This window comes from Phyllobates terribilis, unplaced genomic scaffold (genome assembly GCF_046119375.1).
Source record: "Phyllobates terribilis strain yellow unplaced genomic scaffold, ASM4611937v1 Scaffold_489__1_contigs__length_1346288, whole genome shotgun sequence".
NCBI lineage: Eukaryota > Metazoa > Chordata > Amphibia > Anura > Dendrobatidae > Phyllobates > Phyllobates terribilis.
The window spans coordinates 1,123,911-1,150,843 of record NW_027363249.1 but is presented as its reverse complement, the minus strand read 5'-3'; the positions used below and the strand labels follow the sequence as shown (position 1 = coordinate 1,150,843).

General features: G+C 43.7%; 1 protein-coding gene across 1 annotated transcript in view; it reads right to left on the bottom strand.

Annotated features, from left to right (window-relative positions):
• The window catches only part of LOC141230048 (uncharacterized), an 88,025-nt gene that overhangs the window by 26,450 nt on the left and 34,642 nt on the right, over positions 1 to 26,933 (bottom strand). The window contains exon 7 of the mRNA XM_073667537.1: positions 25,095 to 26,479. Within this exon, the coding sequence (XP_073523638.1) occupies positions 25,095 to 26,479 (1,385 nt within the window). The remainder of the gene's footprint in view (positions 1 to 25,094; positions 26,480 to 26,933) is intronic.

Below are 26,933 nucleotides of genomic sequence, written 5' to 3'. Positions count from 1 at the left end.
TTTGTTTTACTTTGTCCTTGTGTGTTACAGTTATAGGGTATGCAGTGAGTCCAATGGCTGACCAATTTTAGTAAAAACCCCACTAAGAATTTAAAGACACATAGAGCAGGGCCACAGTAATAAGTATGACATGTTCCCATTAGAAAGGAGAGGGTTTGCTATACAGTTACAGGGTATGTAGTGAGTCCAACAGCTGACCAATTTTAGGAAAAACCCCACTAAGAATTTAAAGACACATAGAGCAGGGCCACAGTAACAAGTATGACATGTTCCCATTAGAAAGGAGAGGGTTTGCTATACAGTTATAGGGTATGCAGTGAGTCCAACGGCTGGCCAATTTTAGGAAAAACCCCACTAAGAATTTAAAGACACATAGAGCAGGGCCACAGTAACGACAAATTCCCATTAGAAAGGAGAGAGTCTGCTATACAGTTATATGGTATGCAGTGAGTCCAACGGCTGACCAATTATAGGTCACATAGAGCAGGGCCACAGTAACGACAAATTGTCATTAGAAAGGAGAGGGTCTCCCATAGTGTTGGCCTATGCAGTGAATGCAAGGGCTGCCAAAAATTGGGAGGCACTCCAATGCCCTTGGAAGAGACTTAGAGGGCCTCATAAAAAAATGTTTCCATTAGAAAGGAGCGGGTCTCCTATACTTGGAATGCCCATGCACTAAATGCATGGGCTGACAAATATTTACACCTGGGGGGTATACATACTGTATAATTATTTTTTTTACGGGCATCATAAACACCCTTTAAAAAAATTATGTGGGTGTTGCATCACGGACCACGGTCACCATGGTGATATGGTAGTGGAGGATGAGGATGAGGAAGACAAGAGCAAATAGCCAAAATCAGGAAGCGTATACCCATGGGTGGGTGTGAAGAGGTGCATAGGAATACACCTCCCAAAAAAAGACACTGGATTTGAGTTTATGTTACGCTGCTAGAATTCGGTGGTGTTGAGAAGTCTGGCCCAATCCAGCCCTTGTTCATTATTATAAGAGTCAGCCTGACAGCATTTTCAGTTGACAGGCGGATGCACTTATCAGTTATAATTCCACCAGCGGCACTAAAAACCCGCTCTGATAAAATGCTAGCGGCAGGGCAGCCAGGACCTCCAAGGCGTAGAGAGCCTGTTCATTCCACTTATCCAGCTTGGATACCCAATAATTAAAAGGCACAGAGGAATCACGGAGGACGTTGGTATGGTTGGCAAGGTACTCTCTCAGCATCTTCCCAAACTTTGCACTCCTTGTGAGAATACCCCACGCCTCAGGGCCTGTGCGATGGGAGGGTCTGAGAAAACTGTCCCAAAACTTTGACAGTGTTCCCCTGCCTCTGCTGGATTGCATTTGTGTCTCTCTTGCCTGTACTCCTTGGTTGTCCAACGAACTGTGACCTCTGCCGCCAGCGTTTTCAGATGGGAATTTTTTAATAGTTCCGCAACAAGGGCCTTCTGGTACTGCCCCATTTTTGTACACCTGTCCGCCTAAGGAATAAAAGATATAAAGTTCTCCTTGTAGTGTGGGTCTAGAAGTGTCACCAACCAGTAATCACTGTCACCCAAAATGTTGAGAACGCGAGGGTCATGGGAAAGGCAGCGTAACATAAACTCAGCTATGCGTGCCAGACTGCTAACAGGCAAGACTTCCGTGTTCTCACCAAGAGGATGACTGACCATGCTCTCCATCTCCCCCTCCTCTCTGTCCTCTGGCCATCCACGCTGAACAAACGGTATGACAGTTGTGCAGGTAGTACCGTCTATAGCACATGAAACTAGTTCCTGTTCTTCCTCCTCCTCCTCCTCATTGTCACCCAATCCACATTGGGATGAGATGAGGCTGGGCTGTGTGTAATCACCCTGTATAGTTCCTTGCTCCATCTCATCGTGCTCCGCCTGCAATGCATCCTCTTTAATTGTGAGCAGAGAGCATTTCAGAAGACAGAGAAGCGGGATGGTGACGCTAATTATGGCCTTCATTTTTCAAAGTGGCATTAGTCTAGATACAATATTTCTTATATTTTCATGTATGGAGTGCCAAAGTTCTTTTTGCAATTGAGATTACTCTTTTCTTCAGAGCACCCGAATAGACCAGTGAGCGACCCCTCTCTTTTTTCTATTAATCATTTTTGGGATCCCGCTCCTGGAGCATTGCAGCAGGTACGTGTTCACACTATTAGAAGTTTGACAGCCTTTTTTCTGACCATGTGTCCCTCCCATTCAGTCACAGGTGGTTTTAACTAGCTCTACCAGCCCATACATTGTAGGTTAAAAGCCCAAGCAGAGACATATTGTCCATACAGTCTTACAGCCCAAGAGTGGCATATCCAGTGGTAGCGTAGCGTAGTTTCCCATCATACGAAGGTGACCTTGTCGTGGTTGATGGGCAAACATAAATTGGCCAAATTATGCACAAAAAACCTTCATTTTTCAAAGTGACATTAGTCTAGATACAATATTTCTTATATTTTCATGTATGGAGTGCCGAAGTTCTTTTTGCAATTGCTAATTATGGCGTCATCGCCGCTCACCATATTAGTGGAGTCCTCAAAGTTTTGGAGGATGCTACATATGTCTGACATACATGTCCACTCCTGAGGTCTTATGTGTGGCGTCTGAACTGAATACCGATGGCCTTGTTGATATTGGTACTCAACAACTGCCCTGTTCTGCTCACAAATCCTTCCCAACATCTGCTGTGTAGAGTTCCAACGCGTGGGGACATCACATACCAGTCTGTGAGCCGGAAGCTGCAAACGCTGCTGAAACATGGCAAGGGCGACGGAAGCTGGAGGTGAGTTTCTAAAATGGGCACACAGGCGGCGTACTTTAACAAGCAGATCCGTCAGCTCCGGGTTGGATTTGAGAAACCGCTAAATCACGAGGTTAAGCACATGGGCCAGGCATGGTACGTGTGTGAGCTCGCCTCGCCTCAGAGCCGCCACCAGGTTTCGCCCATTGTCACACATGACCATGCCTGGCTGTAGGTTCAGCGGTGTGAGCCACAGATCTGCCTGCTCTTTCAGAGCGGTCCACAACTCAGCATTGTGCGGTTTGTCACCTAAGCATATTATCTTCAGCACAGCCTGTTGCCGCTTGGCCGAGGCAGTGCTGCAGTGCTTCCAGCTTGTGACTGATGTGGTCATTTCGGAGATGAAGGCTGAAGAGGAGGAGGAGGCTGAAGAGGATGATATGCAGGAGCTGTAGACTGTGGGGGCAACCCTGATTGACCTAGGGCCCGCAATCCTCGGCGTCGAGAAGATGTGTTCCATCCCAAGGTCCGACTGGGTCCCGGCTTCCACTGTTAACCCAGTGTGCCGTCAACGAGATGTACCATCCGTGCCCACAAGCACTTGTCCACGTGTCCGTGGTTAGGTGGACTTTCCCGGTAACTGTGTTGTTGAGGGCACGGCTAATGTTTTGGGACACGTGTGTCACGCTGTCTCTGTATACTGGAGGTAGGGGGCCTAAGCTGACCCTAAGCTGGGGCCCTGACTAATCCCTCAACCTGGAGGTACTGTTAAAGGTACAGAGGTCCAGGCCGCCAGCGTAACCCCTACCTCCTGAGGATCCCTGCACCTAAGTAATCTAGTCCTGAGAAGGACCCCGATCACAACAAAAGGGGACAAGTAATAATATGCCCACACACAGTACTTAGACGAACGAGACAGTACAAGGGAAAAACCAAAACCACCTTGCATACAAAAACTACACAACTACAACAGAGGGAACACCAACGGGAAAGGAGATAAATGATAAAGCGAGGAAGGGAAAAAACACTCCAAATACACTTATCTCTGAAACTCCAAATACCACGATCTGCTCTGTTAGTCTGCATGAAATGCTTTCACCGACACTTCCCTAACAGACCAGCAGGCATTTGAAGGAGTCTCACTACAGCAGCATTGATTGCAGCTGGGCGAGGCTGGACCTCGTCTAGCACAGAGAGAGAGAGAATTAACTCCCTCACTGCCGAAAAACACAAAGCACCAAAAAGTCAGCTGCGAGAAGTCAGGCTGTGTAATCGTGACGATCTTCGTGGCGACACACCCGTGACAGTACCCCCCCTTCTACGAGGGGCCTCCGGACCCTCAGGGCCAGGTTTATCCGGGTGAGTCGTGTGGAAGGCCCGAACTAATCGGTCTGCGTTAATATCCGACGCAGGAACCCACATCCTCTCCTCAGGACCATACCCTTTCCAATGAACCAGGTACTGAAGGGACCGGCGATTAAAGCGTGAATCGATGACCCTCGATACCTGGAACTCCAAGTTACCCTTGACCACCACTGGAGGGGGAGGTAAAGGTGACGGTACCACCGGCGCCACATACCTCTTAAGCAACGATCTGTGGAACACGTTGTGAATTTTAAACGTAGGGGGGAGGTCAAGACGGAATGCCACCGGATTAATAATAGAACTGATTCTGTACGGCCCAATGAACCTGGGACCCAGTTTCCAGGAGGGAACCTTAAGTTTTATATTCCTGGTAGACAACCATACCCGATCGTTCACACTTAGGTCCGGACCAGACACTCTCCTCCTATCAGCCATACGTTTGTATCGGTTCCCCATAGTATTCAGATTCTTCAGCACCCCTCTCCATACTGAAGCGAGTGATGAGGAAAATCGTTCCTCCTCAGGAACCCCCGAAGAGCCCCCCCTACTGAAAGTACAAAACTGGGGGTGAAAACCATATGCCCCAAAAAAGGGGACTTACCAGTGGACTCGCTCCGCCAATTATTAAGAGCAAACTCTGCCAGAGGTAAGAAAGAAGCCCAGTCCTCCTGGTTCTCTGACACAAAACACCGGAGATATGTCTCCAAGCTCTGGTTCATACGTTCCGTCTGACCATTGGTCTGAGGATGAAAAGCCGATGAGAATGACAAATGCATCCCCCGCCGTGCACAAAACGCCTTCCAGAACTTGGACACAAACTGAGACCCCCGATCAGACACCACCTCGGAGGGTACCCCGTGAAGCCTCACAATCTCCCCAATGAACACCTGCGCAAGAGTTTTAGCATTAGGGAGAGCCGGAAGAGCGATAAAATGTGCCATCTTGCTGAACCTGTCCACTACAACGAGTATGACCGTTTTACCCGAAGACGGAGGGAGGTCCGTAATAAAGTCCATAGACAGATGAGTCCAAGGACGCTCCGGGATCTTCAAAGGTAAGAGGGCCCCAGACGGACGGGTATGTGAGGTCTTAGAGCGCGCACAAACCCCACAGGACGCGACAAAAGTTACCACCTCCTTATGTAAGTTAGGCCACCAAAACCGACGCGAGAGGAGATCCACAGTTGCTCTACTCCCCGGGTGTCCTGCAAAAACTGAGTTATGGTGTGCCTCGATCACCTTTTGTCGCAACTGATCTGGAACAAACAGTCTCCCCGGAGGTCCAACAGGGGCGTCCCCCTGAGCCTCCAATACCTCCTCCTCCAGCTCAGAGCATACTGCCGAAACCACCACCCCCTCCTGAAGGATAGGAATCGGGTCGTCCGTATTCCCGGCCCCAGGGAAACTACGAGATAAGGCATCCACCTTTACATTTTTTGACCCAGGACGATATGTAACGACAAAATTAAACCTGGTAAAAAACAATGACCACCTAGCTTGTCTGGGATTCAGACGTTTCGCGGACTCCAGATATAGCAGGTTCTTGTGATCGGTGATGACGGTGACCGGATGGACTGCCCCCTCCAAAAAATGGCGCCACTCCTCAAAAGCTAACTTAATGGCCAAGAGTTCCCTATTGCCGACATCGTAATTCCTCTCAGCGGACGACAATTTTTTAGAGAAAAAGGCGCACGGATGCCACTTACCAGGGGACGAACCTTGTGACAATACTGCTCCCACCCCTACCTCGGAAGCGTCTACCTCTACAATGAATGGCTGTGACGCATCAGGTTGAATGAGTATGGGTGCCGAGGCAAAACATTTTTTCAAGGAGGAGAATGCTTGACAAGCCTTGTCAGACCACCTAGAAAAATCCGTCCCCTTTTTAGTCATGTCTGTGAGAGGCTTAACCATGGACGAGAAATTACGAATGAACTTCCGGTAATAATTAGCAAACCCCAGGAAACGTTGTAGTGCCTTAAGATTCTCTGGCCGATCCCACTCAAGAACTGCCCGCACTTTCCCAGGGTCCATACGAAAACCGGACGCTGAAACCAGGAAGCCTAAAAACTGGAGTTCCTGTACGGCGAGCACACACTTTTCCCATTTGGCATACAGTTTATTATCCCGCAAGATCTGTAACACCTGCCTAACGTGCTCCTGATGAGACACCAGATCCGGCGAGTAAATTAAGATATCATCCAGATATATGACAACATACTGTCCCACCAGGCGGCGGAAAATGTCATTAACAAAGTGTTGGAACACCGCCGGGGCATTAGTCAGACCGAATGGCATGACAAGGTTCTCATAATGCCCCTCCGGAGTGTTAAACGCCGTCTTCCACTCATCCCCCTCCTTCATCCTAATCAGATTGTACGCCCCCCTGAGATCCAACTTAGAGAACCATTTGGCGCCCACGATCTGATTAAAGAGATCGGGAATAAGTGGGAGCGGATACGGATCTCGGACCGTAATCCGATTAAGTTCATGGAAATCCAGGCAAGGGCGTAGGCCTCCATCTTTCTTCTTAACAAAGAAGAACCCCGCAGCCACCGGTGAAGATGAAGGTCTAATATGCCCCTTAGCCAGACTTTCTGAAATATAATCCTTCATTGCCTGCCTCTCAGGACCAGAAAGGTTATACAACCTAGCTTTAGGTAACTTGGCCTCAGGGAGCAGTTTTACAGAACAGTCATACTCGCGATGAGGAGGTAGTTCCTGACACCCTTTCTCCGAGAATACATCCTCAAAGTCCGCCAGAAATGGAGGTAAGACCCAAGGAGTAACCGCACCGATGACCGTGTTCATGCAGTTTTTATTACAGAATTTACTCCATTGGCTTATCTCTCTGGTTTGCCAATTAATAACCGGGTTATGCTTAGTTAACCAAGGAAGGCCCAACACTATAGGAGTGGGAAGACCCTCCAACACGTAGCAAGACAACAGTTCTTTATGTATCGCCCCCACTTGAAGTTTTACGTCATGCACAGCTTGCAAAAAACTTCCCTGACCGAGAGGCCTGGCATCGATCGAGAATATGGGGATGGGTTTAGCCAACTCACTCAATCGCATACCTTGAACCCGGGCAAACCGAGCATCAACCAGATTAGCCCCGGCCCCACTATCCAGAAGAACAGATATCCTCTCAGTTCTCGTACCAACCACCACCTCCGCCGGTACGAGAAACTGAGACGAACCTAGGGACGAAATACCTACTCCCAGATTGCCGTCCACCACACAACCTGGGATCAACAGTTTTCCGATGACTCTTCACTCTGCAAGGGACGGGATGGACACCCCCCAATAAAATGTCCCTTTCTCCCGCAGAAGAAACACCTTCCTGTCTTATGGTGCACCACCGGTCCCCTCCAGCGAAATGAAGTCCCTCCTAATTGCATAGGCTCCTCTGGACTGACCAGGGGAACCACCATATGAGGGGACCTTGTAGGAGGTGGAGTCATCACAGGGGGTAGAGTTATCCCGCACCTCTCCCGAAGCCGTCTGTCAACGCGAATAGCAAGGGCCATAGCGGCTTCCAGTGACGCGGGAGAGTCATACTGTGCCAACACATCCTGTAATTTGTCGGATAAACCTTGACAAAACTGGCTCCTAAGAGCCGGGTCATTCCACTGGGTGTCCGTGGCCCACCTACGGAACTCCGAACAGAATTCCTCCGCCGGACGATCTCCTTGCTGGATCCTACGTAACTTAGACTCAGCAAGGGAGATCCGATCTGGGTCATCATATACGAGTCCCAGAGCAGCGAAAAACCTATCCACTGACTGGAGAGCCGGGGAGCCCGGGGGAAGAGAGAACGCCCAAGATTGTGGGTCCCCTTGTAGGAGCGAGATGACAATTCCCACCCTTTGTTCTTCACTCCCCGATGACCGAGGCTGCAGCCGAAAGTACAACTTGCATGCCTCCCGGAAAACAAAAAACTTGTCCCGCCCCCCAGTGAACCTGTCAGGGAGAGCTACTTTAGGTTCTGGTCCGGCTTGCTCCCGAGGATACAAAACCTTGGACCTAACGTCCGCCAGCTCCATGGACAGACTCTGCAACTGCCGAGCTAGACCGGCCACTGGATCCATGGTAGCTGGAGAAAAACTAAGTGGGTCGGTGAAAATGTCACGCTGTCTCTGTATACTGGAGGTAGGGGGCCTAAGCTGACCCTAAGCTGGGGCCCTGACTAATCCCTCAACCTGGAGGTATTGTTAAAGGTACAGAGGTCCAGGCCGCCAGCGTAACCACTACCTCCTGAGGATCCCTGCACCTAAGTAATCTAGTCCTGAGAAGGACCCCGATCACAACAAAAGGGGACAAGTAATAATATGCCCACACACAGTACTTAGACGAACGACACAGTACAAGGGAAAAACCAAAACCACCTTGCATACAAAAACTACACAACTACAACAGAGGGAACACCAACGGGAAAGGAGATAAATGATAAAGCGAGGAAGGGAAAAAACACTCCAAATACACTTATCTCTGAAACTCCAAATACCACGATCCGCTCTGTTAGTCTGCATGAAATGCTTTCACCGACACTTCCCTAACAGACCAGCAGGCATTTGAAGGAGTCTCACTACAGCAGCATTGATTGCAGCTGGGCGAGGCTGGACCTCGTCTAGCACAGAGAGAGAGAGAATTAACTCCCTCACTGCCGAAAAACACAAAGCACCAAAAAGTCAGCTGCGAGAAGTCAGGCTGTGTAATCGTGACGATCTTCGTGGCGACACACCCATGACAACGTGTTTGTGTAATGCAGGGACGGCACACTGGGAGAAATAGTGGCGGCTGGGGACCGAGTACCGAGGGACAGCCGCAGCCATCAGGTTGCGAAATGCTTCCATCTCCAAGAGCCTTAAAGGCAACATTTCGAGTGCAAGCAGTCGTGAAATGTGGGAATTTAGTACTGTGGCCTGTGGGGCGTTGGCTGAGTATTTGCGCTTGCGTTCCAAGGACTGGGGTATGGACAACTGAACGCTGCACTGGGACACAGGGATGTGGACATGCTCAAGCTACTACTTGAGAGTATGCAACGACAGGTGCAGGGCAGGAGGCATCTTCGCATGCACCATGGACAGGGGATTGGCTTGCATGCACAACAGCAGAAGAAGCAATGGTGCCAGCCGCAGACACTGTTCCTGGGCCCTGGGGTTCGGCCCACAAAGTCAGGTTCTTTGCTGCCATGTGCCTGATCATGCTGGTGGGTGGTGGTCAGGCTGATCATTTTGCAACCCCCGCTGATGCTGGCCTGGCAGGTGGTGCAAATGGCCTTTTTGGGGTTATCGGCAGAGTCTTTAAAAAACAACCAGACTCGGGAAGACCTAACAGTTGTACTGGCAACTTCCTTCGTGTTGGTGTTACAGGGAACGGTTGCCTGCCTTCTTTCTGAGGCCACCACTCTGCTTCCTGCCTGTTGGGGTGCTCTGCCTCCTTCCCCCTGTGTGCTGCTGTCCTCGCTCTGCATGTCCTCCTGCCAGGTTGGGTCAGTTACTATATCATCCACCACCTCGTCTTCCACTTCTGCACTCTGGTCCTCCTCCTGACTTTCTGGCAATTGTGTCTCATCATCGTCCACCTCTTGGGACACTTTCCCACAGTCGCCTTGGTGTGACCGTGGCTGCTCAAATATTTGGGCATCGCTACATGCGATCTCCACTTGCCCCGCTTCTAGTGGACCGGGCGAGAGGCCCGCATCTATAAATGGGAAAGTAAACAGCTCTTTGGAGTGTCCAAGTATGGGATCAGTTGTCTCTGAGCACTCGGCGTAGTGGGAGGAAGGAGGTTCAGGGTGAGAAATATGCAGTCCAGACTCACAGCTACTGAGACTTGACCGTGTGGAAGACAAGGTGGTGGTGGTGGCTAAGTGACTGGAAGCATTATCTGCTATTCAACCAACAACCTTTTGACACTGCTCTGTGTTCAATAGTGTTGTTCTGCGGTCCCCTATTAATTGGGACAGGAAGGTCGAGCGAGAAGATGTGGGTGTTTGTTTTGGCAGAATTTCAGCTTGCCCACAGCCTCGGCATGCACCATCATCACCATCAGGTCCAGTTCCTCGTCTCTTGCCATGTGCCTTGCCCATTTTAAATGGAGGACAATATCTTCCACGCTCAAAACAAATGACTGAATTTGGAGCAAACTTATATGTGATCCGTGTGACGGACAAACCAGTTTTAAATACCTGGCCTGTAGGTAACTATTTTGAACATCAATCTGGTGTCAATTACTTCACTGACACACTGAAACAAATTTTTAATGAAGATCCTAAATGGCAGTATTTTCTGAAAACGTATATGTGATCCGTGTGACGGAGAAAACACAGTTTTAAATAGCTGGATTTTTAGCGTTGTAATATGGAAAGGACCTGGCTGTATTCTGCATTGCCTACAAGCAAATGGTGCAGAAAAACGGTGTTCTCTGTATTGCTTTTTAAGCAAATAATAAGGATTAAGATCCAAAAAAATATATTCCTGGCCCCTGAGACCTGGGCCTTTGTCTAGAAATATCTAACAGCAGCTGAAGGCAGAACTGGAATGGAGCCTCTTGTGCTATATGCACTGCAGTCTGCTATATACACTGTCTGCCTGATATCTCTGCAGATGGATTAGTCTTCAGAAGGACTGTTTGTTGAGGTGGATATGTGTCTCTTATATAGTCTGTACACCTACACTAACTAGACACAAGCGAATCTCTCCCTAGCTCAGCAGCAGCTCTCCCTACACTGTCTGATTCCGGATTGACTGTGACGAGCATGGCGGCCAGATGGCACTGTGCGGCCAGCCAATCACTGTAATGCCACAACCAACATGGCTACGGCATTACAGTGAGTGGCAGGCAATCCCTGCATGCTCATTGGCTCTCTAAAGAGCGCCAAACATGCAGGGAGGAGACCCGAGCTCCCGCCGAGCAACCCCGATCATGTCGAGCAATGAGATGCTCGGGCGAGCACCGAGCAGTAGCAAACATGCTCACTCATCACTAATCCTAACCACTTATTTACCCACAAATCTGTATGATTTAGCTCAAAATTATATTCTGTAGGCAAATTTCTCATTATTCCTAAAGGTGTAATTCCACTTTGTAATGCCTGTGCATTTGTGCAATCATTTTCAGATTGGTGGAATATTCAATCTAAATTTCTAGACATGCTCTGGCCACTTGGGATTCCTGCTCACTTTCTATTAGAGCTAAAGTAGCATCTTGTAGATGTGACACTGAAGATCCCAGTATAGCAGCAGTGTTGAAAACAATCTTTTCAAGAAGTTGATTCAAACTTTTCTGAATTTTTACTCCTTTGCCTCCATACCCAATATTTTCCAAATCTGATTTAAGTGTATGAATGTCCATAGTATTAAACTTCCCACTGTTCCTAATCCCCCCAAAATATCTTCTAATATCCCCTCTTACTTCTAACCTGTGTTGAAGTTCTTTTCATTCTTTGTAATGTAACATCAATAATGGTAAAGACTTATGGACAAACCACCTGACAAAGGCGCTTGCCGAAACGCGCGTCGGGGTGGACGTAGCCCGGGATTGAGAGCCTTTAGATTGTAAGTCTTTACCATTATCTATGTTACATGCCAATGATGTGGTCTAGTTCCTAATGATTGCTTTACCATAATAATTATTTGACTAAATTTGCTGCTGCATTTGGCCTCTACAAAGCCTTTTCTACACATGCTGTAGTTTTTGCATATCTTGGGAAGTGTATATGCACTAGCACTTTACATACTTCTCTATTGCATTTACCCTGCTTGAGACTCTATTGTGTCTGTATTATTAATATTGATATGCCTATAGATATTATATAGATAGGAGTCCATCAATATATATGTAATTTAGATTTATATCTATTTATTTGTATATATTCAATTTTTATCATTTATTATATATCATCTATTACACAATTTTAGTATTTATTTAGTTTTCTTGCTCCACTTGCATGGTTTTGGCATACAATACATATGTATACTGTATTTTATTATTTATTATTTTTTGCATATGTGACGTTTATATCTTGCTATTTATTGTTTGTGAGATTGGCTGTTCCCATCATGATTTCTATATACTTCCTGGACATGCGCCCCTGTTTTTAGTGTATTTATTTTATATTTTTTTGCGATTGTTTTGTTATCCATTGTTGTCACCTGTAATAAATAAACTTATTTTGATTTCCACTGCACATGACGCTTTGGGACTTTATGGTCGGACTGCTCTCCTTTTTCCTTCCTTCATTTTTCCGACTGTTCTCTGGTTTACATTAGTCTGGATTTCTGATTAGAGAATATTATATACCACCAGGGTATGAACTTTCTTATAATAACCGTTCTCAGGAATCTAATCTTTCGTTCACCCTTGTTTTGCTGTTTTATTATCTATTAGATTTTGTATACTTGATCCTCTTGGTTTTCGTGAATGTAAAGTTCCTTTGATATGTCCATCCACTTCACTAGGATTTGTTCCATGATATAAAATGTCTTCTGCGTAGATCACAATTGAAATAGTACAAAGTAGCAGAAATGTGGTTTCCATCAGATAGTAGCTTTTCCTGGGAAACTTTTTCTTTTCTTGAAGGATTGGTGTTGAATCCCTTCCATCAAGGACATGGTATTCCGTATTCCAGCTCTTATTGGAATCCATTTCTTCCTAAAAGAAATGCAGTATCATTATTTTGCAATATACAATTTGCATTGATTGACATGTACCCACAAATTTTGCTGTCTGCTGGTATTTTTAACCACATTGGATGCTTGTTGCACTGGGATCATAACTTGTCCCATGGTGTCGATTATTTCAAAGGGACCTTGCCAGTTACTTTCCCAAGGTCCACTCTTCCTGAAAGTTTTAATCATGAATAGAGCCCCTTTTTTGAATTTCGATTCATATGGTGGCTCCATCCTCTGCATTCTTGATGCAGCATGTGGAAGAATGGTTTTCAAGTTTTCCTGCAACAATTGCAACCATTTGGACCTTGCAACAGCATCTTTTTGAGATGTGGACAAAAATGGTTCATGTAGGAAAATCAATGGCATTTTCCTTCCTGTCATTAGTTCAAAAGGAGTAAACTGAGTTGTGGAGGAAGTTGTTCCTCTAACACTCAACAGTACAAAAGGTACTGGATCCACCCAAGTATTACCTTTGTCCAATAACATTTTGGCAAATCTGGATTTTATTGTTCTATTCATCCTTTCCACAATACCAGCAGACTGTGGATGGGAAGGTACATGAAACTGTTGTTGTACCCCTAGAATAGTACAAACTGCTCGCATGATTTTTCCTGTGAAGTGACTTCCTCGATCAGAGGTAATCATTCTTGGGATCCCCCAAGTACAAAAGACACGATTAACTAATGCTCTAGCTGTAGACAAAGCATCATCTTTCCTGACAGGTAAAATTTCAACCCATTTAGAAAAAACATCTACTACAACCAATGCATACCTGAGACCATTTTTACCCGATGGTAATGGACCAATGTACTCGATTTGTAACCATGGACCCTCTGAAGGTGCGGTTCACAGTAGTGGTGGTTTCTGTCCTTTTGGTCTTGGATTAATTTGGGCACAAATGAGGCATAATTGAACAATACTTTGTACAGTCTCTTCCATCTTTTCCCAGTAAAATCTCTCTTTGAGAATGCCTAACAATTCCTGTTGGCCCAAATGACCCAAGCTTTCATGATTATATCTCGTGAACTCATCCTGTAGATGTTTTGGTACAACAGGATGCAAGTCCCCATTTAAGTCATGACACAAAAGCCCGTTTTCACAAACAAAGGGAGGTTTTGGATCAACCCGGGAAGCAACAAGAGTTGTATCTTTTTCTTGTTCTTCCGCAAAAGAAGGGATATGCGTGTCTGTTCTTTGAACTGCTGAAACCTCGAGAGGTTCAGGTTCAAACACTTCTTCTCCTGTCAGGGCAGCCTCTTTGGCTAACATATCTGCGGTTGCATTTCCAACAGATCAGACTTCATCAGACTTTTTATGGGCAGGAACTTTGACAATAGCAAAACCATTAGGGGTTTTTGAAGCTATCTCAAAAATTGTTTTCAGTGTGTCACTAGGTACAAGAGTCTTGTTAGAAGAATCTACATAGCCTCTTTTTTCCCAAACTGGCAGATAATCGGTCAGTGATCTCACAACATAGGAGCTAACACTGCAGATTACAATGGGACACTGATAGTCAGCCTCATTCAGCTGTAGCACCATTTTTACTGCTTCTAGTTCTGCCCTCTGGGCTGAAAAATGATTCGGTAACTTGTGTTTTACCACCTTTCCTCTTGTGGGATAAAAAATGTCATATCCTGTATAATAGTGCCCATCTGAATAGAATCTGGAACCATCTACAAAGACTGCTTCATCTGTTACCTCTGCCTTCCGTCTGAAAAGTGATGGAATCGGATCCTGAAAAGACTGGAGACAATTATGAGTTTGCACTTCATATTGCATTAACTGAGGAAGAACTTTGGCTTTATAATCTACCTCAATTTGATTGGGAGACAATGACAGTAACCAATGGGCAAATCTCTGATGTGACACATCTGGGATATTTTTCTCAAAGAGAAGTTTTAGTGTAGAATGAGGAGTTTGCAGAATGATTTTGTTGAAACCAACAATGTGCTCAGTTGCTTTGACTGCAAAGTAGACGCCTACCAAGTGTCTGGCACAAGTTTCAAAACCTCTTTCTACAGATGAGAGAAGCTTAGAAAAATAGCCCAAAATTCTCCACTCTTCTCCCTGCAATTGTAACAGAACAGCAGACACCGATGTCTCTGATGGGTGAACTTGCAAAACAAATGGAGCCGAAGAATCTACCGTGGACAAAGCAGGTGCATTCTGTAAATGTATTTTCAATTGTTCAAATGAGGTTTGTTGTTCAACATCCCAAGGACCAAAATAATCATTATTTTCACCTTTCAAAAGATCGTACAAAAGGCCTGGCCTTTTCAGCAAAATTCTCAATGAAATCCCTAGAATAGTTTACAAGACCCAAAAAATGTCACAATGCCTTGTGTGTGGTTGGGATTGGGAGAGAAGCGATTGCCTCTATTCTTTCCTGCAATGGCTGTCTTTTTCCTGGGCTCAGCAACACTCCCAGAAACCTGACCTCAGTCTGCATCAATTTGACCTTTTTAGTGTTCAATTTCAACCCTGCGTCATACAACAGTTCAAACAATTCTGTCAAAAGAGAAACATGTGACTCCTTATCCTCAGTAGACAACAGAATATCATCCACATATTGCAGTATGCAATCAGGCCTAGAAAATCTGGATAATACCTTCACCAATGCCTGATGAAAAACACTAGGTCACAAATGTGCTCCTAGATGTAACCTGCAAAACAGATATTGCTCATCCAAGAAAGTAAATGCAAATCTGTACTGACAGATCCTTTCAAGAGGTATACTGAAAAAAAACATTACTAATGTCTAGTACAGAGAAATATTTTGCCTTTGCATTTAGCTTTGCCATCATGTCATGAGTATCGGCAACAATGGATGTAACATTGGGAGTATGTTTATTAAGCATCCGCAAATCCAATATGATTCGATATGTACCATCAGATTTCAATACACACCATAAAGGATTGTTACTTACAGAGTTAGCCTTAGGTATGACACCTTGAGCTAGCAATTCCTGTATGATCTTAGACATAGAACCAATTGAATCTGGAGGCAATTTATACTGACGCTGTGGAGGAGGATCACGTCCTTCTACATTCACAATTACATCCTTCATTGTACCCGCCTCATTTTTGAACTGAGCCCAAAGAGAAGGGAAACATTGTACAATTTCAGTCAGTACTTCATCACCACCAGTTTCAGGCCACAAATGATCTGATGACACAACATCATTCAAGCAAATACTTCCAACATGGCTATATTCACTAGGGTCAATGACTACAGGTTTACGTCCATTAGAATCTTTCCAGATCACTTGATTCCCTAGATCAATTACCATCCGAATCTCTGCATAAAATCTGTGCCAAGTATATTCTCAGAATCACGACAATGCCAAATGTCAATTCCTGTTTTGAAAGAACCTGGTATTTCCCACATAACATTGGGAACGAGCTTTGCTTTAGTTTTTCCTTTTCCGCTGAATCCGATAATATTACAACATGAAGATTCTGGTTTTACCATCAAATCAAGGTTAGTAACACTTAATTGTGCCCCTGTATCAATAAGAAACACAGCACTTTGTTCTGCCAAAATCACATTGAGAAATGGACTTCCACAGTCATCCAATGTAACTCGAGTCACAAATTCCAATGAAAGGGGTGCAGACCAGTGTCCCTGGAATCTGACTCTTTCACTGTCATTTCTCTGATCTGTCTGATTAATGGAGCTTATGGTGACTGTGTCTGTGTGTTGTCAGCGTATGTGAGAGAAATGAATGGAGGGGTGGAAGGTTTGATGGATGATTTTAGAATAAGTCAGTTTTCCCTTCCAAGCTTACCTGTTCCCAGTGTACCTGCCTCTGATTCTGCTTTAAAAAATTTTCTGCATTGCCACTTTAAGGCTATGTGCCCATGTTGCAGAAATGAAGCAGAAAATTTCTGCTTCATTTCTGCAAGTCCTCTCCCGGAAAAATGCATGCGGAATTCCGCACGCGTTTATCGCGCGTTTATCGCGCGTTTTCCACATGCGGAATTGCCTTGCGTTTTTTATGCATTGGACAAAGGCAATTCCGCTTGCGGAAACGCAAAATTAATTGACATGCTGCGGATTTTTGAACGCAGCATAAACGCTGCGGAAAAATCCGCAGCATGTGCATAGAACTTGTAGAATCCCATTGGGGACCATGGAATGCGGATTACCAAGCGTTTTACAAGCGCTTCCGCTGCGGAAATTCCGCATCAAAAACGCTTGTAATCCGCAACGTGGGCACGCAGCCAAATTGTCCAGGTATACCACAAAAATAACAATTAATATTGCTCCTCTGTGTGATATTTTTACCTATATGTTCAGTGTAATCTCAGTTCCTAGATGTTAATGTGGGTTTAGGTTTTGGTTGAGTTTTCTCTGATGTCAGTTGTCTATCTTTTTCCTTATGAACTACAGCTATTTTTGCCTTGACCTCGTTCTGCTTCATGGATCTCCTAATTTTGTCGATAAAAGTCGTTGCCTCCTGCAATGATGTCTGAACACTAGTCAATGGCACTGAAACAGGATCTAGGTACTTGAATTTTGTTACATACAATTTGATCATGGATGTTGGTTCCTCATTAGGCCCCACATCAGGCATCACCATTCTATGGGCCTGCTCAAATTTGACCAAAAATGCAAAGAGGTCATCATGGATACTCGCACTCAAATGACGCAAAATGTCAACTGAGGGAGAGTCTCCTGTGGTAAATAATAGCAATTGTCTAAGTCTGTCTTCTTTTGTAGTATGTGTCAGTTCATTATCATCATTTAGTCTGGGTGTGGTCTGTAATCTTTTTGCCATATGTGAGGGTAACCATACTCTGAATGTCTTGTTTTTTTGTTCGTTATTAAGGCTGCGTTCACACATTGCGTATTTCCCTGCGTTTTTTTACTCTGCGTATTTTCCTGCTTTTTTTACCTGCGTTTTTTTAAGCAGGTAAAAAAAGCACCTCCATTCACACACTGCATAAAAAAGCGCAGCAAAAAACGCAGTGTGAAAATGAAGGGTGACATGTGTACTGTCTGTGTCTGTGTGTCGTGTGTGTACTGTCTGTGTCTGTGTGTCGTGTGTGTACTGTCTGTGTCTGTGTGTCCTGTGTGTCTATGTGTCGTGTGTGTCCCTAGCAGTGTATGTACAGACTATAGATACTCACCTACCCGATGGATGAGAGACGCGTCTGCTCCGTCCCGCGCTTGCAGCATCTGCCGTGAAGCGATCAGCAGACGGTCACGTGACCGGCTTGTAATCAGCTGACCGTCCGGTTACAAGCCGGTTAGCTAACAGCTGATCGGCTCACCGGCAGATGCTGGAAGCGCGGGATTGGAGCGGACCGGACGCCTCTCCCCTGACATCAGGTAGGTGAGTATCCATCCTGCGCCTCCGTAAAAAAGCGATGGAATTACGCAGTGTGTGAACACCGCTGTGTAATTCCATCGCTTATAATGGGCACAATAGAGAGAAAGCGCGGGACGCAGCTGCGTAAAGAATTGACTTGCCAATTCTTTACGCAGCTGCGCTTTCTCGCTGCGTAAAATCACACAGTGTCTGAACGGCAAAGTGAATTTCCCATTCACTTTGCTGGCAGACACAAGGCACATTGCGTATTTTCAAAAAGAGCGCGCAAAAAAGCGCGCGAAAATACGCAATGTGTGAACGCAGCCTAAGATTGAATTTATCTGTATTGGATTCAAAAATGTCGGCATTATCAAAAGCATCCATCTTCTCATTGTAATTTGGAATGTCTTTTACAATTTTCATTAATTGATCCGTGCTGCTCGGTCATGTAATTTTTTTCTTTCTAATTCATTTCCCTGTAAACTTTCTACTGAAATATCTGGATCTTGTGTGTCTTGTACAAATGATGTGGAGGCACTTTCTTCACTTTTACTATTTAATCTTGTATTTACAGAAACCTTTTTTATGTCTTGGTGTATTTTGGACAATAACTCTGTCCGAGTATAAATTTGATCCAATTGTTCAATATGTTCTGCCAAAATCATGCAATTTGGATAATCAAAGTAATCCCCGTCAGTGTCCTGTGTCTCAGTATGACTGGTCTCTTGTGTGTCCACCTGTTTGTCAGTATGACTGATGTCCTGTGTGATAATCCATGCTTTCTGTGTGTCAGTTTTTTCAAAGACTAAATTAGGCTATGTGCCCACGATGCAGAAATGCTCCGGATTTTTCCTGAGTGTTTCTGCATCTCCCTGGCAGAAAAAACGCATGCGGATTGTACATGTTGATTGTACATGCGGATTTTACATGTGGATTGTACATGCGGATTATACATGCATTTTCCTGCCAGGGACATGCGGATGTGAAGCGTTCTTCACATGCATTTCCGCATGCGGGTTGACAAGTGCTTTCCAAGCGTTTTTAGCATCACTTGGAAAGTGCTTGTCAACTTGGTCACACTATATAAATCCATGGAAACCTTTATTCTTTATATAGTGTGACCTTAAAGAATGGTTAAAAATAAAAAAATAAAATCTATACTTACAGTACCTTCCGATGGCCCCCGGAGTCTTGCTTCGCTCGGTCCTGGCTGCCGGCAGATCGCAGTACACTGCACTGAAGGACCTGCTGTCACATGATTATGACAACAGCCCAGGTCCTACAGTTCACTGCGAGCTGCATGGGAGGACGAGCGCAGCGGGGGCCATCAGAAGGTAAATATAACATTTATTTTATTCTTTTTTTACAGGTACTATGGTACCTGGGTCCGGAGGAGAGTCTCCTGTCCTCCACACCCGGGTACCATCCGCATATTGGAACGCGTGGAATGTGCATGTACAGATCCAGTGATGCGGATTCCATGCGTTTCAATGCAAGTCAATGGCGGCGAAAACGCAGTACTTCCGCAAAATAATTGGTAGTGCTGCATTTTTTTCCGCAATGATAATCCGCAGCGGAAATTTCCGCGGCATGTGCACAGCACATGCAGATTATCATTGGGGAACATGGCAGACCTTCTACCATGCGTTTTTTTTAAGCGTTTCTGCAGCGTTTTTGTCGCTGCGGAAACGTTTAAAAAACGCATCGTGGGCACACAGCCTTATTGTACACACAGACCATATGCACCTTTTATCAATACTAAGATTCTCTGCTTCACACTGGCTATACAAATAGACCATAATTGTGCATCTGTATGACTATGAACAAACTTAAACTGTATGTTACTTTTCTTACAATAGTCATGAATAACATCCATTTCTCACCTATGGAATGGCTTTTCCTCTCCTGGATTGATCCAATCGTCAATGGATGGTCCTTTGTGGCTTTTCTGTGTTCCGCAGATCTCCAAGTGGTTGTATGCTGGGAGACACACTCCTCACCGTCCTGTAGATTCCGTCTGATCCTTGTGAATATGTGGCATTCCTGAGACTTGGACAACAAGTTTGTTTTTTTTGCCTGACCCTGCTCTGTCCACTTCTATGGAAGCAGTGGTGTAATGTCTGACCCCGCTCTGTACACTTCTATGGAAGCAGTGGTGTAATGTCTGACCCCGCTCTGTACACTTCTATGGAAGCAGTGGTGTAATGCCTGACCCCGCTCTGTTCAATTCTATGGAAGCAGTGGTGTAATGTCTGACCTCGCTCCATCCACTTCTATGGGAGCAGTGGTGTAATGTGTGACCCCGCTCCGTCCACTTCTATGGAAGCAGTGGTGTAATGCCTGACCCCGCTCTGTTCACTTCTATGGAAGCAGTGGTGTAATGTCTGACCCCGCTCTGTTCACTTCTATGGAAGCAGTGGTGTAATGTCTGACCCCGCTCTGTTCACTTCTATGGGAGCAGTGGTGTAACATACATACATTAGAAACTGTGTATGTAATCCCATCCTGTGTGATACACTCTGCTGAGCTCAATATCTAATCCCATAATGTGATACACTACACTTAGTCCTGTATCTAATAGCAGCATGTGTTACTCTAAGCGTATCTAATCGTGCATGTGATACAGTCCACATATCTAACCCCAGTTTATGATGCAGCGAGCAGCACCATCTATCAGGATCAGGTCTGCCGGTCATCCTCAGTGACACTGTGCTTGTCAGTATCTCTTGCGGTCACCAACAAAATGTGCGATACTCCCCAGACCGGTGTATCTAATCCCGTCATAGTGTGCTATATTCCCTGGACCGATGTATCTAATCCAGTCGTGTGCGATACACCCCGGACTGGTGTATCTAATCCCATCATGTGATACACTACACATATCTAGATATAGGGCTCAGTGTAGTGTATCATGTGCTGTGAATAATCCCAGTGTGTGTAACACTCCGCGTATTGTTATGGTAAATATTTATACTTTGCTTTATTATTTTAGACAATTAAATCTACCTATATATTTTTGCTAATTTAATATTAGCCTTATAAGTGTTACTCATAAAAGCGATAACACGGCATTGTATGAAATATAGAGCTGTCTTCGTGTTAAGCTTTCCTTAGTTTTTAAAAGTATAGTAAATTAGACGGAGCTGCTTTCAAGGACGACTGTTATTTCCAATTAAAATACTTTCCTTTCTTAGGTAATGTTAGCCACCCCTGTCTTCTGGGGGTGTAATAAAGTACTTGTTGCTTGGGTTCTGAGGGCAGACAAGAATTGTACACTCAGACACTGGCTGTCTGTTATTTTATTTCTCCGATGCATCGTATTTATTTATTTAATTTGAACAAAAAATTTAAGATTTGGGAGATAATTATCTCAATCCAAATTCTTGGAAGGGCTACCACGACAGTATCTAACCCCAGCTTATGATACAGAGAGCAGCACTAACAGAAGTGGTGCTGCCGGCAGTCCTCGGTGACACTGTACTTGTCAGTATCACTGGCAGTCACCAACAAAATGGCTCCACACTGTGATCCTAAACTTCATCCTCTCTTATCCTGTTACAAACACCCAGAAGGGGAGGAGAGGAGCGACATCACACACATGAGAGCAGATCCAGCCCACATTTACTGCAGTCGTAATGTGAGCTAGTTGTACACTAGGTTTTCATGGCAAATTTCAGCAGCTCTTCCCCCTAGTGTTTAAAAGTGGAAATACCAAACCTTGTTAAATTTTTCATATTTTACTTCATTAAAAACAAATGATATTTAAAAAAAATCAAAACATTAATACTTTACATTTTTTTAATTGTTTACATTTTTTATGCCACCTTCCCTTTAATCATCTAATTGCTGTAGTTACTATTGACAGCAGCATCTAAGGAGTTAAACAGTCATGGTCTGTTCCAACACTGATTGTGGCCAATGCAGCAAGTTGTCAGCTATAGTGTACAGCTGGATTGTCACCGGTTGGAGGACGCTAGTCTCTTATATCTCAGGTCAGTAAAGAAGTATTGGTGGTCATTAAGGGGTTAATTATGTTATATGTTTTTGTATAATTTGTTAATAACATATATAGTTTCTCCCCATCGGAGTTATTTTTGATGGTCAACAAAATAGATTTTCCAGTAATTAATTTTTCATTTTTCACACTCTTGGTATGAGAATGACTTCTCCCGCTGTGGGATTTTTGATGTTTAAAGGGATTGTCCAAGTAGTGGACAAACATTCCACATGTTTGACCCTGTTAAAATAAAAACAATTATTGACAGAAATATTTCACTTTCTACCAAGTGAGATATGAGATCATCTGAATTCCGGAGTAAAAATCTGTTTATTTTGTTTAACAAGGAGACAAGTGAGATGCTCAGCAGGCTGTCTGACGCTAATTCATTCCGATCAAGCTTATACAGGCAATGCAAAATATACACAATCAGATATGACAGGCAGCTAACACTAATACTCGCTGCCGACTATAGATAATATTCTAAGCATACTGTGCTTCAAAAGATACGGTTACTGCTTCTACACATACAGTGGTGTGAAAATGTTTGCCCCTTCCTGATTTCTTATTCTTTTGCATGTTTGTCACTTAAATGTTTCAGATCACCAAACAAATTTAAATGTTAGACAAAGATAACACAAGTAACCACAAAATGCAGTTTTTAAATGAAGGTCTTTATTATTTAGGGAAAAAGAAAGCCAAACCTACAGGACCCTGTGTGCAAAAGTGATAGCCCCCTAAACCTAATAACTGGTTGAGCCACCCTTCGCAGCAACAACTGGAATCAAGCGTTTGCAGTTTGGCAATAAGTCTTTTACAACGCTCTGGAGGAATTTTGGCCACTCATCTTTGCTAAATTTTTGTAATTCAGCCACATTGGAGGGTTTCCGAGCATGAACCACCCTTTTAAGGTCATGCCACAGCATCTAAATCAGATTAAAGTCAGGACTTTGACTAGGCCACTCCAAAATCTTAATTTTGTTTTTCTTAAGTCATTCAGAGGTAGGTGGATTTGCTGGTGTGTTTTGGATCATTGTCCTGATGCATAACCCAAATGCACTTCAGCTTGAGGTCACGAACAGATGGCTGGACATTCTCCATCAGGATTTTTTTGGTAGACAGCAGAATTCATGGTTCCATTTACCACAGCAAGTCTTCCAGGTCCTGAAGCAGCAAAACAGCCCCAGACCATCACACTACCACCACCATATTTTACTGTAGGTATGATGTTCCTTTTCTGAAATGCTGTGTTACTTCTACGCCAGATGTAATGGCACATTCACCTTTCAAAAAGTACAACTTTTGTCCTGTCAGTCCACAGTGTATTCTCCCAAAAGTCTTGGGGGGATCATCAAGATTTTTTCTGACAAAACTGAGAAAAGCATGTTCTTATTGCTTAGCAATGGTTTTAGTCTTGGAACTATGCAATGCAGGCCATTTTTGCCCACTGTCTTTCTTATGGTGGAGTCATGAACACTGACCTTAACTGAGGCAAGTGAGCTCTGCAGTTCTTTGGATGTTGTTGCAGGGTCTTTTGTGACCTCTTGGATGAGTGGCCGCTGCGCTCTTAGAGTAATTTTGGTGGGCAGGTTGACCACTGTTCCATGCTTTTGCCTTTTGTGGATAATGGTTCTCACAGTGGTTCGCTGGAGTCCTAAAGCTTTAGAAATGGCTTTATAACCTTTTCCAAATTGATCGATCTCAATTACTTTTTTTTCTCATTTGTTCTTGAATTTATTTGGATCGCGGCATGATGTCTAGCTTTTGAGGATCTTTTGGTCTACCTCACTTTGTCAAGCAATTCCTATTAAAGTATTTTCTTGATTGAGAACAGGTGTGGCAGGAATCAGGCCTGATTGTGGCTAGGGAAATTTAACTCAGGTTCCCAAAGATGTTATAAACCACAGTTAATTTAGGTTTTAAGTGGGGTGTGTGTGTGTGTGTGTGTGTGTGTGTGTGGTGTCACTTTTTCACACAGGGCCCTGGGGCTTTGGATTTCTTTTTCCCTTAATAATAAAATACCTTCATTTAAAAACTGCATTTTGTGTTTACTTGTGTTATCTTTGTCTAATATTTACATCTTATGATCTGAAACATTTAGGTGTGACAAATATGCAAAAGAATAAGAAATCAGGACGGGGCAAACACTTTGTTTTACACCACTGTATCTCAGAATGTTAGATGCTTCTGACCGCAAAGAGCATGACTGAAAAGTAGACCTGTTATGATCTTTTGATAAACCTATATTTCTATAACTAAGGATTCAAATCTCTATTAATGAACACACTGAATATATACATAATGGATAAACGATATACTTATTACAAAAATTATTATAAGAATTATACAAACCTCCCATACTTGTGCCGTTCCATCGGTGTCAGCACTTGTGTTCCCGGGGCTCAGGTCAGGTTGTTGCACCATGTGAGCCCAATCAGCGCTGGCGTCACATTTAACGAGGCCAAACAGGAGGAATGACAAAGCATTGTCCAAGTAGTGGACAACCCCTTTAAGAATCGAGAGCAGAAGAAAATACAGCTTCAATGATCCTCTTAAAACATTGCTTTATTGAGTAAATATAAAAATCTGAGATAACAGCATGGATGTTACTACCCTAGAGGGGGAAATATTTTCTAGCAGACACGTTTCAGACAGTAAGGTCTTTAGTCATTGAAGCTGGATTTTTTTCTGCTCTTGATTCGTATTCCTGCGGCACGGCTGGTTTCCTGAGCTTTGTATTCCTCAATGGGTGAGCTGACTTATTTTTTTTTTTTCTTAGTAACCCCTTTAAGAAGATACAATTTTCGATTAAAACATTTCCAAAATTCTGAACATGAAAAGGGGCTTTTCTCCTCTGTGGCTTCTCTGATGTTTATTAAGAATTGATTTCCATGTAAAACATCTCCCACATTAAGAACATGAAAAAGGCTTCTCCTCTGTGTGAATTCTTTGGTGACTAAGAAGTGATGATTTCTTCACAAAACATTTCCCACATTCTGAACAGGAAAAAGGCTTCTCCCCTGTGTGGGTTCTCTGATGTCTGATAAAACTAGCCATGTGTGTAAAACATTTTCCACATTCTGAGCATGAGAAAGGCTTCTCCCCTGTGTGGATTCTCTGATGATTAACCATAACCGATTTATAGTTAAAACATTTCCCACATTCTGAACAGGAAAAAGGTTTCTCCCCTGTGTGGGTTCTCTGATGATTATAAAGCCCCGATTTCTGGTTAAAACATTTTCCACATTCTGAACAGGAAAAAGGCTTCTCTCCCGTGTGGATTCTCTGGTGATTAACCATAACCGATTTATGGTTAAAACATTTCTCACATTCTGGACATGAAAAAGGCTTCTCTCCCGTGTGGATTCTCTGGTGATTAACCATAATCGATTTATGGTTAAAACATTTCCCACATTCTGGACATGAAAATGGCTTCTCCCCTGTGTGAGTTCTCTGGTGTATAACTAAATCTGATTTTAGGTTAAAACATTTCCCACATTCTGAACAAGAAAAAGGCTTCTCCCCTGTGTGAGTTCTCCGATGTCTATAAAGCCCTGATTCCTGTTTAAAACATTTTCCACATTCTGAACAGGAAAAAGGTTTCTCCCCTGTGTGAGTTCTCTGGTGATTAACCAAAACCAATTTATGGTTAAAACATTTTCCACATTCTGAACAGGAAAAAGGCTTCTCCCCTGTGTGAGTTCTCTGGTGATTAATCAAAACTGATTTATGGTTAAAACATTTCCCACATTCTGAACATGAATAAGGCGTCTCCCCTGTGTGGATTCTCTGATGTATAACAAGCTCTGATTTGTAGTTAAAACCATTCCCACATTCTGAACAGGAAAAAGGCTTCTCCCCTGTGTGGGTTCTCTGGTGATTAATCAAAACTGATTTATGGTTAAAACATTTCCCACATTCTAAACAGGAAAAAGGCTTCTCCCCTGTGTGAGTTCTCTGGTGATTAATCAAAACTGATTTATGGTTAAAACATTTCCCACATTCCAAACATGAAAATGTCTTCTCCCCTGTGTGAGTTCTCTGCCTCGCAAGATCTGATCTGCGAATTTTTTCTTGTTTAAGAAGAGTATTTCTATATTCTGAACGTGAAAATGGCTTCTTTGCTTTCGGAGCAGTTCGTTTTTTAATGCTTATTTTGCAACTTTGATTTTCCTTAGTAGTCGCTAATGAATCAGAAGACAGGACCTGTTTCAAAGGATTAGATGATTGATCTTTGCTGTGAAGGGATGATGGTATATCTGGAGTAATGGCATTCATTTCAATTGCATCTTGTTGGATCTCAATCTCATGTGATTTAAAAATTGAAGATGTCAGTTGTCCTTCTGATCTCCAGGTACAGTCATCTGACAAGAATAAAATTAAGTATTATTTTTGAATAAAATATTCTTACATTTTTTTAACATTTTTACTTAAAGTGTCTGTAAAAATGGCAAGCTACGTAAAAAAAAAAAAAAAAAAAAAAAAAAAGAATTATTCACCAAGTCAATTACAGTTCACAGTCTAAAAGACTGTGCCCAAACCACATTTAGCATTCATGTATTTGGCATTACTATAGTGAGAAGAACCCACTTAATTTATCTGGGCACTGTGTGTTGGGTAATAAAATGGCATTTTTGCAATTTTTACTCTCCAACATCCACTGTGTGCTAATTTAGGGAAAGTGCCTGTGGAGTCAAAATAGTCACTACTCCTATAGATTAATTCCCAAGATGGAGTCACCTTATGGGGATTTCTACTGCTCTGGTTTTCTTTCATTTTGTCATATCAAGGTTTCTGCAAATGGTGTGTCCCATTTTC